Raw genomic sequence first — 12,790 nt, 5'->3', positions numbered from 1 at the left:
AACTGTCTCCTTCAATTGGCAAAGCTTTAATGAATTGCTTCATGAGAACCAGTTTTATATGCAGAGGTGGCAATATAATGGTCTTTCTGTTGACAAGTGGCTGATGTAAAATGTTTGGATCACAGGTTTCAGGTCAGATCTTGATCTCGAGTGCACTCATTGGTTCACACAAGCTCTGCTGTCTCACATACACAAAAAACTATGATACTTTGTATATCTGCGTTGCTGGCCGAGGAGGAACCAGACCATCTTAAGATCAACACAGACAATTCATTGGTGCATGTGATACTGCAGCAATCAATAACTCTGGTTTAGTCATCATATTCTTCACACAAACAAACTGAATGGCTTATTGGAATTGCACCATTGTGGAGGAGGACACACTTCAAGCTCCGCTTTGAGTTCCGCTTAACAATCATTATTGAGTTACTTTATAGGGTGAAATTCCTAATGATTAAAAGTAGGATAACCTTAGCTCCTCTTTCAAGCAAGTTTTTCTCGTGCAGTCTTAATGCTAACAGTTCTGGAGTTTTTTGGGATAGTCCCAAATTGCACGCAAATCATTCAACTCCTGCTGGCCAAGTCCCTTATGAATGGACTCATATACAGTTCATCACTATAGTCAGTTTGATATTCACCAAAATAATATTCCTTTATTTTCAAAGAGGGTAATTCTCTGAAACTGGCACTGAAATTTCAGCTGAGTGAGGCATTGGGTGTATAGTTAGTGATAAACTAGGATACTCTATTTGTATTTGTTCTTCTTATTATATCCTGATGTTTTCACTATATAAAAGTAACAATCACTTGAGTGATCTTTGGGCTGTCATTACATCATCATGTCATTAAATCATCCAAACGGAAATTTAAAATATGTTCCCTTCATCCACATCAGTAAACTCTTGACACACTGCTTGCACCTTTTGAGAGGGGCCTATGATTTGTCTTGATCACCAATTTTCACTTTAAAATAGACAAAGTAGGCTTGGCTTACAAATGTACTGATGTTTGTTTTTTGACTGAGAATGGTAAAATTGCCACATACATAACAAAATGATTTTGGGTTGCTTAAGCATTTACAACACAAACTAGCAGAGGCAGATATAAGCAAAGGTTCATATATAAATAAAAACTAAACATTGCTAACCTTGTAGACAAACAACAATTTTGAATCCACATCGGAATGTGTTTCACTATATCAGAGCGATACAGGTCTCACTACAGTATCTTGGTTGTAACTGAACTAGTCTAGACAAGTATGCACCTGTTGCTGGTCTCTTACAGTGCAAGTCAGACGGGTTTTGTTAGCCAGTGGGAGAGCAGTAGTATTTCCTGTGATCCACGCTTGATGCCGTGTAGAGTTATCCCATTCACATAAGGTATAGAGAAAAAACTTGATGTGGTAGAAGAAAACTATCTACAATATTTAACTCTAAATGTTGACATTACATTTACATCATACATCTTCTTCTATTGTGTAAATTATTGCTTAAGAATCAGAATACTTGTAATTTCTTAGGAAAGTGCCAGATGCCCAGAAATCAATAGAAATTGTGTTACAAATCGTTACCCCATTATTATTATTATTATTTTTTTTTTTCATATTTTTAAGGAATAGTTTATATATAAACAGACTAAGCTGCAGTATGCATTTAGGCAATCAGAACAATTTGTATCCTTATAAATTAAACATGTTCATAATTTAAAATGTAATATATTGTTATAATATTTAAATGCAGTTGATGCAGAGCTGTGCATTATTTTAGCAGTTTTCATGCTAAAGTAATATTTTTGTACCTTCAAAGAAGAGTTAATATTTGAACTTAATATGAAAAATCCTGTATTAGCAAAATTGATAAGTGTAAAGAATGGAAAGCATGCAGAAATTACCTTTGGCAAATGTTGCCGCTGGGACAAGCAGAAAACATGTAATTTATGTACCATATACTGTCACTTATTGCAGATTTTTGGAGTGTTGCCTTTGGCAAAGACCTTAAATATATCTTTCCATATAATTGATTAGCAACTTGCATGATTAAAGAGCAATAAATGCACTTCCTGGAAATTTAAATATCTCTCTCTGTCTTTTTTTTTTTTAAGTGAGTGATTCAAATGATATAAAGTAAAACACATTCACTTTATAATATATCAAACTAATCATCTTTATGAACATTTGTAGCTTTATTATAATTAATAAGAGATGTTTCTGATTTGTAGTTTATAATAGAATAATTAAAAAAAAATTGCACTCTTTTACCTGTTTAAAAATTATTAATGATAAAACTTTATAAAGAGTTAGACTGTAACTAAGTCTTTAGATCACAGTTTCTTTTCTTTTTTCAAAGTTTATGCTACTACTGCTGCAAATGGAGAGGAGTCATCTTATGCATGTTATTTTGATGAGAAAAGACAAACATACTTAGGAGATGTTTATAGTGTGAAATGGATGGAAGATTCAGACCAGGTAATTAAAGTCTTCATATGATGACTTGTATTTATTTATTTTCTAACATGTATCATAAATAATGATTTATCTTTTGGTTTTTTTCCTCAGGAAGTGCTGACAAAAGAAACCCTCTACCATCAGTATAAAATAGTCAAAGAAGAGACAACTCAAAGTCATGTTCAAAAATTTGGAGACATGGTATTATGATGATTATTAAATTCTTTTGCTAATTTCTTCCTTGAATGCACTTTTAATTCGAGAATGATTTGTAAAGACTGCAAGCTTGTAAAAATTTGTTGTGATAAGTTGCTACTTCTACCATGGCTCAGTTAGCTGTTAAGGGAAATTATATAATATTTAAATGTAGTTGATTCATGTTGCAGTGACCTTCTAAAGATAAAAAAAAGATGCTATATTCAACAGTCATTGCATGATACAGATGACAAACTTATGAGAGAATGATTGCAGTTCTATTATGGGTCCTTATACTGGAACAGGTTGTCATATTGAAGATCATACTAATGCGAGTTGATTGAAATATGTAAATAAAAAGCAGATTCTGCAGTATTTGAAAAACATTATATAATATTTAGTTCTCAGAAATAATTATTTACTGTAATAATATTTCCACTTAAACAAGTAAAAAAAATGTTTTCTGAGTAAAATTTTTATTTGTTATTCTTTATTCACTTTTATTACTAACATAATTTTGCTTATTAGAATGAAAAATACACATCATATAAAAACAGAGTAAAAGAGCATATTTTTAGTTAATCAAATTATTAATGTAAACAGCATTGATGCAATCTGGTGATTTGTTGCAGATAAAATAGTAACATTTACTTATTAGACGATTTCATGACTTTTTTTAAAAAAAGATTCTCAAACAATTGATATTTATTGTTAAGTCGGCAAATATAATCAATGTATGAAAAGAAAACATACTTCAGCAATTTAAAACACAAATTTTATTTTAAATAACGATTATGTAAAGATTGTACACACTTCTGCACATGGAAGTTAAACACTTTTAAGGACTTTAAAAACCATCAATGAAAAAAGTTAAGGACCTATCAAGCAAATATGAACTGAATGAACTTAAAGCCATTATCTACACCCAAACTTCACGTTTGTAATATCTTTTTGTAATTTGTATGAATAAAATAAATCTGTAAGTAGGATACATTATTATTAAACATTATATAATATTAAGTTTTAATCTTGAATTTTTTTATAATTAACTTCTCAATTTTTTTTGAGTAATTAGCATTAAATTATAAAATTTCTTGAAACATTTATATTTTACACTTATAATAGCCCTACAAATTTTAAAGAAGATTAGTGGCTTTTTATTTAAATTGTACTAACATTTAGCTTTATATTGATTCTTTCTTTTGTGCCTCATTATGTCAGAACTCACTCAGTCCAGAGGTATATGTAAATTCTATGTCAAGTGGCATAAATTAAACTGTGAGGTAAAATAATAATCAGCATAACTATTAACAGAAGCTTGAGTGTTCCCACCGCAGTTACTAGCTTAGAGATAAAAAGCTGCTGATCAGAACAGACACAAACACCTGACGTTGATAAGTGTTGAAAAGTTAGTTGCATTTTGTCTGACCCAATTAGTGTCATAGCTTCATGTAGATTTGAAGTTGTAACCCAGTAATTATACAGTATAAATACTGTACATAAAGTTCCAATAAGCCACTGAAGTACAAGAGGTGTTACGTTGTTTTGTATTATTTTAAGTCTCATTAGCTGTAAGGAATAAATTTTTACATTAATTTTTTACATTTTTGTGTTGTATCTTGTGTACATAATAAGGATTAAGGAAAAGAGATAATTCACCTTAATATGTAAAGATAAACTGTAAGAGTGAGCAGTTAGTCATAGATACTCTTAGTTATAAGAGCTTCACACGGTTACAATTACAAATTTTTTACTTTTAATAAAATATCCATTAAAAAGCACTAAGAACATTTTACAGCAGTTATAATTTATAATAATGATTCTAAAGTGATATTAATATAACTGTACATTAAAAAGCTACAAAAAATTTGTTTTGTAGCAACAATAAAATGCTTATGCATCTTTTTAACTTAAACGTTTTCCAGATATTTTAGCTAATTTACATTGATTTCTTCTCTTTAGCATCTTTTCTAAGTTTACTTGTTTCAATAAACAAATTATTGTTCCCACTAGTCTCTGTTTCATCTCCTAATTTGTTAATGTTTCAACAGTGTACCTTTGAAGAATGATTTTCTCTCTCTTTATAAAACCGATTTCTTTTTCAATAAAATTCCTCCTTATTTTAGAATTTTCAAATTTAATTAAAAGATTTGTGATTCTAAAGAACTGCTTTTACTTCAAATGCATAGAAGAAACTGCTAATTTTATTTCTTTAATAATATGAGTATTGACAATAAATATGAAATGATATAAGGTCAAGACCAGTGCCGGAGCCAGCATGGCAGAATTTTTAGACTTTAGTAAAACATAGAGCAATAAAATAAAGGGCAACATTTTTAGAATTTAGGGTATGTATGGTGCACTGAGACATATATGATGAATCTTTTAATTAACTGTCAGTTTTCTATTACTTTGCTTTCTTCAATGCTTGTGTCTAGTGAAAAGGTAAGAAAATAAAGGGAAGGTAAACCTATTAAAAACTTTCTGGGATCAAAAGGAGAAAATTCAAATAATTTTCTTTCAAATATTCTGCAAAAGATAAGTAATTCATCACTAATGTCCTATAAAACACATCTATTACGTGTTAATATCATGAAGACGCTTTGCCCTTTGTCACATTTTTCTGGAAATTTTTGGTCTATAAATCATGCCTTTAAATCCTTCTAAACCCTCTGGGGTGCAAGATCTAAAATCCAAATGAAAAATTATCCCTTCCAACTCTATAAGAGAAAAAAAGCCAGTAGATTTTTTTTAAAAAATTCAGAAAAGAGAAGGGTAAAGTGAATTTTCAAGAGAAAACTGATACACATGTAAATATTTTGAAACAATCACACAGGAAAAACTTAACATGAAAAAATATTTAAAGAAAGAAATTAATTTTTAAATAATTACAGTAGCATTTTTGTTTTTTCATAAGAAGTGTTTCTGGAACCACTTTCTAAGATTTATTATCTTGTTTATTTTTCAGAATAAAAAATCACCAAAATGAAAAGCATTGTCACTTAAAAATATGGCAAGAAAAATAAACATTTTTTATTTTAATGTTTTTTCTTAAATATAATTTTAATTTATTATCATTTTTATAATATTTATCAGTTACTGCGTTTGTAAAAAATCATCAAAATTTCGCAAATGTCCCAAATAAAAAATTTTATAGACAAAGTAATTTTGATAATATATTTTGCCAAAATATTGATAAATTGCCAAATTTAGAGGAGCATAATAAAAGAACTCTTATCTCAAAAAGGGAAAAGTTGTTTTTGATGTAATATTTTACGAATTCTTCATTTGCAAAAAAAAAAAAAAAAAAAAAAAAAAAAAAAAAGTCGTTTATGTTTCAATTGAAACCAGCTCTCGTGCTTTTAAAATATCATTTATATTAAGAAGTAGGAAAGAATTCAAACATTAATCCATCAAATACATATTTGTCAATGCATCGCCCAAAATGTTAATTCACACTCAAAATAGAAGTCGTAACAAAAAAAAAAAAAAAAAAAAAAAAAAAAAGACAGAAATGTCAGAGGAGTAAAATTTAAGACCTTTTGCTGATTTTGGCCAAAATTAAGGACTTCTAAGGGCTAAAGATCATTGTCAAATGACCTAAGGACAAGTAAGTACTTTTAAAGACCGTACAAGTTTTGTTATATGATACATTTAAAAAATGAAACACTTTTATATTCTTTGCAAGGTCTTACTGTAATTTTTTGTGCTGTTCTTCTGATGTTACACAGTGATCTGTTTTTGTTTTAATAAGTATCAGAGAATTGTATAGACACGACTTTGCGCACATCTCAGCAACACTGGCTCTCTACCAAGCACATTTCCATGTTGTTCCCTTTAGCGTTTTCACAGCAGAATTCTGTATTTCTGCAAAAATTTTTACTGCAGCTTCTTCTTCTAGTCCTGGCAAATTTCACAAGCACATACTTTAAAATTGAGTTTGTGGCGAAAAATATAATTTGTGTATAAAACCGTTTGAACTTCGATTTGTCTAAAAAAATATTTAAATGATAATAATAATAAAAGAATGCATTTGAAAAAGGTGATGCTGCTTGACTAAAGGATTGTTATAGAATGTTTCCCTGAAGAATGCTTATGCGTATGGTTACTAGAATTGGGCATATTCTAAAACTTTGGTGACTTCTACTAAGGTGGTTGCAGTAACTATGTACTTCTATCTTAATAGCACTCTCCAGTGAAAAAGAAAAAAAATCTGTTGGCGTCTTTTGGCAATGAAATATATTTTCTGTATCAGCAGATCAATGAAACAGTTTTCTTTTAAAGTTGTTTGCAGGTATTATTAGGTATTTGCATTTAAAATTGTATTCAGATTATTATTTTCTACAGCTGCCCCTTTCTCCATACGAACCATGCTGAATAAGAAGGTCAGAGATTTCCTAGAAACTAATTTTCAGTTCTTATGTCAATGTCAACATGTTTTCAGCTGTTGTTGACATTACATTTACATCATACATCTTCTGTCGTGTGAATTATTTACTTAAGAATCAGAATACGTGTGATTTCTTGGGAAAATATCAAATGGCTGGAAATAATGGATTGTGTTGTTTGCTTCATTTTTCAGCAAATATAGTAATGCATTAAAAATTAATCAGGAAACAATTAAACGTTGTCCTGAAATTTTCTGTGAAGAAAGAGTTACCACTTCCACCTCTAAGAATTGCAAATTGTGGCTGTATTGATCTGAAGTTGATGTTGTTTCTACAAAACAAAGAATATTGATGAGAAAACTGGCAGAGAAATAAAAAAGTTATTTTTTTTCTAGAAGAATTTGGAATAACTTTGATTGTTGAATGGTCACAGGAATGAGAGTTAAGTGGTGTTTTTTTAGCAATTTATTACTAGGTACTGACTACTATACAAATACCTAAACCAGTTCTGGGTTAATTTCTTAATAGATCATATTAAAAGTATATGAACTATTATGTGAGAAATGGAAAAAGTAAGAATATTTTATAAAAGTTCAGAATCATTGATGGATTAATGTAGAAATTTTTTGTTTAACTTATGCTTTTAGTTTTGCTTAAACAATTAAGGTTAACAGTTAGTTAAGTGACAATAAAATGCATGGCTAATGTATTGAATTTTTTTTTTTTTTTTTTTACAATTTTATGAAATTATTGGAAAAATGGGACACAATCATTATATTAATATCTAAACCACTGTGTATTTTTAGATTAAGTATAGTCATGACAAATAATAAGCCACTGTGTATTTTTAGATTAAGTATAGTCATGACAAATAATTATAATTATTGATGATTATGACTTTTTTCTTGAAACACTAATATAAGGAAACTGAACAAAAGCTAGGGAAAAATTTTTTTTATGAAAGTAATTTTTTTTCTTTCTTTCCCAGAAAATAGCCAAAATGCATGTCAGTGAATTTCAAGGCAAGAAATCCACAGTTCCTATCATATTGCCAAAAGCAGAGGTATGTTAATTGTAAATTTAAATATGCATTATCTTTTTGTTTTCAAGTGCATAAAGGTAGTTTTTTAATGACATATAAGTTTTTTTCCAGATGTAGTCAGGAATATTAATTATTAAATGATTTAGATTTTGCTCTATAATCACGAGTTTTTCATATAAAATCTACATTTTTAGTTTAACCCTTAAACAATGCAAGCCTCACTTTGCACAAGGAGTAAATATTTACACAAAATTAAATGTCAAATTCACACAGTTTCTCCCCCCCCTAAAACATTTATTGGCATTAGACGAATTTGTTTCAGCATTTAGTTTAAAAATGAGTGGTCATTTTTTCCAAATTGGTGCAATTTTTTTTTGTTTTGGAACACCTTTTGTTACTAACAATTACATACCTATGGATATAAATACTTATTTTACTGAATATGGAATGCTTAAAAAATGTTATGGTGCCCAGGCTTTCATATTGTAAAATTCTGAATATGGAGAAAAATGCTCCTATATCAATAAATTACCTCCTGCCATGTAGATGAAACATGAGCCTGGAAATCTTTTCATTTCACCATCTGCTAAATGACCTTGAAATGTCTTTTGATAATCGTAGTTCTGAATGTATTTATTCACTTCATTATTCAAAATTGTTTCTGGCCCAGGTAGTTTTTATCCATACATGTGCTATGTGTTTATGGATTCCTAACATCATTTGGGAATATTTCAGTCATAATTATAAATCTGGGCTCAATCTTATGAATATGATGCATTAATATTTTTTAAATCATTGTCTTGAATGTAGCCAGGAGATTTTAAAAGAAGAAAAATATCCAGTCAAATCTTTCAGGAATAGACCGATTGTTTAATCTTTTTTCTGAACAGGCTAAATTTTTATTTGATAGGTTTATGTACTAAACTGAACACTTTTATAAAATTCAGTTTTTTGTTGATAAATATACATTCAAACCTTAATTAATGGTCATTCTGCTTCAACAAACAATTCCTCTTAACAAACAGTTCTTGGATTTTCAGACTATTGAAACATTATTAAGTAGCAGATACTCTGATAATGGACTAAGCCATGGTCCTGTGAATGTTCACCAAAGGACGATTAATGGCTATTTAAAGATATTTTTTAAAAGATTAAAAGGAAAATAAAAATGAATTAGGTCTGACATTATTTCTCTGTTTTTACTTTTAATATAAAATTATTATGGTAAACAAAATCATTTTTATCAAATAATATCTGTTTTAACCCAGCGCATGTCAGTATTTCAATTAAAAAATGTGTTAATAAATTTTGTGCTTTAAAATATTTTGCATAATACTCAAAATCATTAAAAATTTTAATTTGTGGCAATTTATTGCAGTTAAATGCAGTGAAAAGTCGTGATGTACCTGTTGAATTGCTAAGGCGGAAACTTATGAATACTGATTCAATTGTAGATAGGAAACGACTTGAAAAGAAGCTGAATAAAATGTACAGAGTAAGTAGCACATTCCTTATCTAAAATATTTCTATACTTATTAAAGATGCCTTTTAATATCAGTGTGTGAAGTAGTTACATTGTAATTAGTATAAAAAATCTTAAATTTCGTTAATTTATAATTACTATTAGAAATACCACTTAACACAAGTTTTTTTATTCTTCCTTCCAAATTTCATTATGCATTTTTAACAACAGTAAAGTGTTTATTTCTATATATATTTTAGATATTTTCTTACAAAAAATTTGTGAGTTTCGTGATAGTTTTTACCAAACATTTTAATTGCTGCTTGAAATTAAAAACATATTACATCTCATATACATGTAATACAACATAAAGTAAATAATCTGAAGACATATGTGTCTGGAAAATGCTACAGCAAGTAAATATTCTCATAATTACTGTAGTATTATCTGTAATTAATGAGCTGTCGACTAAGCAGTTCATTAATACATTAAGGATCTCATTACAACTATTTATATCTTTAATTCATCTGTGAGATAATAACATACTACATAGATATACTGGATATCACTACAAGTAAGGATTTGTGGTCATGTTTTTAAAATATCAAACTGATAGTTTATAGGTCCAATATTGGTTTATAGTCCTTGTAATAGAAAAATGAAACTATAAGTAACTTGGACTAATTTTAAAGGATTCACCAACAGGATTTGCTGTGATTCTTCTAAAGATGTGTGACTTTTATGTTTATATAAACAAGTGAATGTTTAAAAGATTTGTTTCAAAAGCATTTAAGCAACTTAACAAACACAAAAATTTTGCTTTTGTTTGAAGTCCTTTTTGGTTGCTAATAGAACAGACAAATTTGCTAACAGACAAAAGGAATTTAGAATTAAAAAATATTTAGACCAAAATGACCTTTCTTTGTAAATTTTTTAAATCAAGGATTATAAAGGGGGGGGGAAGAGATTACTTTATAGGTACAGAAATTTTAAAAAGTTCCCTAATATGTACAGATATTTTGTACTTTTTTTGAAGACACTTTTGCTGATAGTGCATAAATGGAATTTAGTATTTAATAAAAAGTATTCTTTAGCCAAAATAAGCTTTCTTTAGAAGTTTTTAAATCGATGACTATAACACAAGGGGCCAAAATACTTTATAGGTACATGTATTTGTTAAAAATTACCTACTGTAAACAGATATTCTGTGAAGACTTTAGTTCAGGGATTCTCAATTAAGGGGATATTTTTGCAGTTTCAGGAGGGGATGTGGTCAACCTGTTATTTAGCTTTTCAGTGTTTAAGGTTTTTGGTATTTATTAATATTTTCTATACTTTTTTAAATTAATAAAATGTTAAAAAAATCTTGACAATTGACTTTACATTTCACCCAAAGGGGCCTTTTTCTTTTTGACATTTTGTGTGTTACCTTTATTTATTAAATATCATGTTCTGAAATGTGCATGAAAACCATAAAATTCAACTCAAGAGCAATATCACAAATAATTTTAAAATGAGCATATTTTTAGAATTTTCGATATACAGCCTGTCACGCTGGAGATAAAAATGTTTCCCCCCCCATGCAGTGTTGCCATTGCTTGCTTTGAAATCATTGAGTTTGTTAATCAAATATTCGTTAAAGTGTTACAAAATATGAAATAGATAATAAAACAAATTCCAAATTAGGGCTTCTAAATACCTATATTCAGTGGAGGAATACGTTTGGCTCTAGGTACCGTTGTTTTATCACAGTGCAAGAAACATGCATAGATTTATGCAGATTCTTCATTATTTAATTTCTTTAAATATAACACAGGGTGATAATATTTGGTGGCAACAATTTGAAAAGTGAAATGCACACGTAAAGTTTACGACGCAAAGTGCCAAAATGAAATTAATAGCCCTTCTAGGCTAATAATCTAAATTTAATTAATTATAGATGTATTTTTCAAGTTTTAGAAAGGGAGGGAATGAACTTCTAGCAGTGGAGAAAGGGGTGCATGGCACAGAAAAGGTTGAGCACCCCTTCAAATGGGATTAAGTATTTAATTAAAAAGTATTCAGTGCAGTTTTAACAAAACAACACTGAAGTTTTTAAGAAAAAGGCTTTCTTTAGAAGTTTTCTAAATCAAAGATTATGACACAAGGGAAAACAATTATGTCCTTAAGCAAAATGCAGCTTGCACAATTTCTAAATCTGCAGCATTTGTTAATTTCTTATTAGTACATTGAAAATAAATAACTGCATTTATTTTGATAGGAATTTGAGCCATTTCAGTTTAAAGCCATTTCACTGAACTTATTCATGATTGATTATTACTTCCAAATGTTTTAAGTGGTATAAAAAGTTTATACATGCAAATAGTAAATTGCATTAGAAGGAAAAAGAAAGTTGTCTCTGTTTTTAAAAAAATGCCATTAATTTTCACTTAATTATTTTTTCTAGAATCGATTGTTTGTTTATGATGTCATGATGAAAATTGCCAATGCTACTGTTCCACATATAAAGGATGTGTATGATATGGTAGCGTATCATTCTAAATTGACTAACTTTGAATGCTATGATGATGTTCGTCAATATTTTAATGAAGAATGTTTCCAGTTATCTAAGGTATGTTAAATATTATTTATATAAGTGAAATTTCTATGCATAAAATATATTTTAAATAAAATTCATTTTCTAGAATATTCTTACAAAAATTACATGGTTAAATTTTATATTTATGAATCTTTTCTTTTGGAAACTTTTGACAGAACCCATACGTTCTTGAATTCCTGTACGTTCTAGTCAACCTTTGTGAAAAATATCCAAAATCGCAAATAATGCAAGCTATGGAATTCTCATGTACTCATCCTCCTGTTCATGGAATAATGTGATGAAAATTTATATTTAGCTATTATTCTGAACTGTTAATCCATTGTTTGAAATGAAATGTACTTTTTATAATAATTACTCAAAAACAAAAATAAGATATTTTTGTCTTCTTCCTCTCTTTTTTTGAATATAAGGTTTCTTCTGTTTTTCAAATGTAGATTACTTTTGTGAAACGTTTTGCAAGCCGAAATGGATTTAGACAAAGAAGTATTTAATCACTAATTCATGTGGGAAAATTTTTGAATACGTTTATAAAGTATAACTGTGAAGTTATATTAAACATATAAAATATAAAGTAGCATTAATATATGGTAAAAGAAAGAATGATATAATATTTACACAGCATTAAAATTGTACAGTTTCATCTTCCAGCATCAAAATAATA

General features: G+C 28.6%; 1 protein-coding gene across 2 annotated transcripts in view; it reads left to right on the top strand.

Moving 5' to 3' along the window:
- Positions 1–12,500, top strand: part of LOC118195235 (legumain-like) — a 37,411-nt gene extending 24,911 nt beyond the window's left edge. For both annotated transcript variants that reach the window (XM_085815712.1, XM_085815711.1), the window contains 6 exons: positions 2,346–2,464; positions 2,555–2,644; positions 8,015–8,089; positions 9,447–9,563; positions 11,977–12,141; positions 12,285–12,500. In XM_085815712.1, the coding sequence (XP_085671838.1) occupies positions 2,346–2,464; positions 2,555–2,644; positions 8,015–8,089; positions 9,447–9,563; positions 11,977–12,141; positions 12,285–12,407 (689 nt within the window). In that variant the 3' untranslated portion in view covers positions 12,408–12,500. The remainder of the gene's footprint in view (positions 1–2,345; positions 2,465–2,554; positions 2,645–8,014; positions 8,090–9,446; positions 9,564–11,976; positions 12,142–12,284) is intronic.
- The last annotated feature ends 290 nt before the right edge of the window (positions 12,501–12,790 follow it).

This window comes from Stegodyphus dumicola, chromosome 4 (genome assembly GCF_044657685.1).
Source record: "Stegodyphus dumicola isolate Sdum_Otavi_A_Nest chromosome 4, ASM4465768v1".
Lineage (NCBI taxonomy): Eukaryota > Metazoa > Arthropoda > Arachnida > Araneae > Eresidae > Stegodyphus > Stegodyphus dumicola.
Note: the sequence above shows the minus strand (reverse complement) of the source record. Positions and strands in the feature narration are given on the sequence as shown.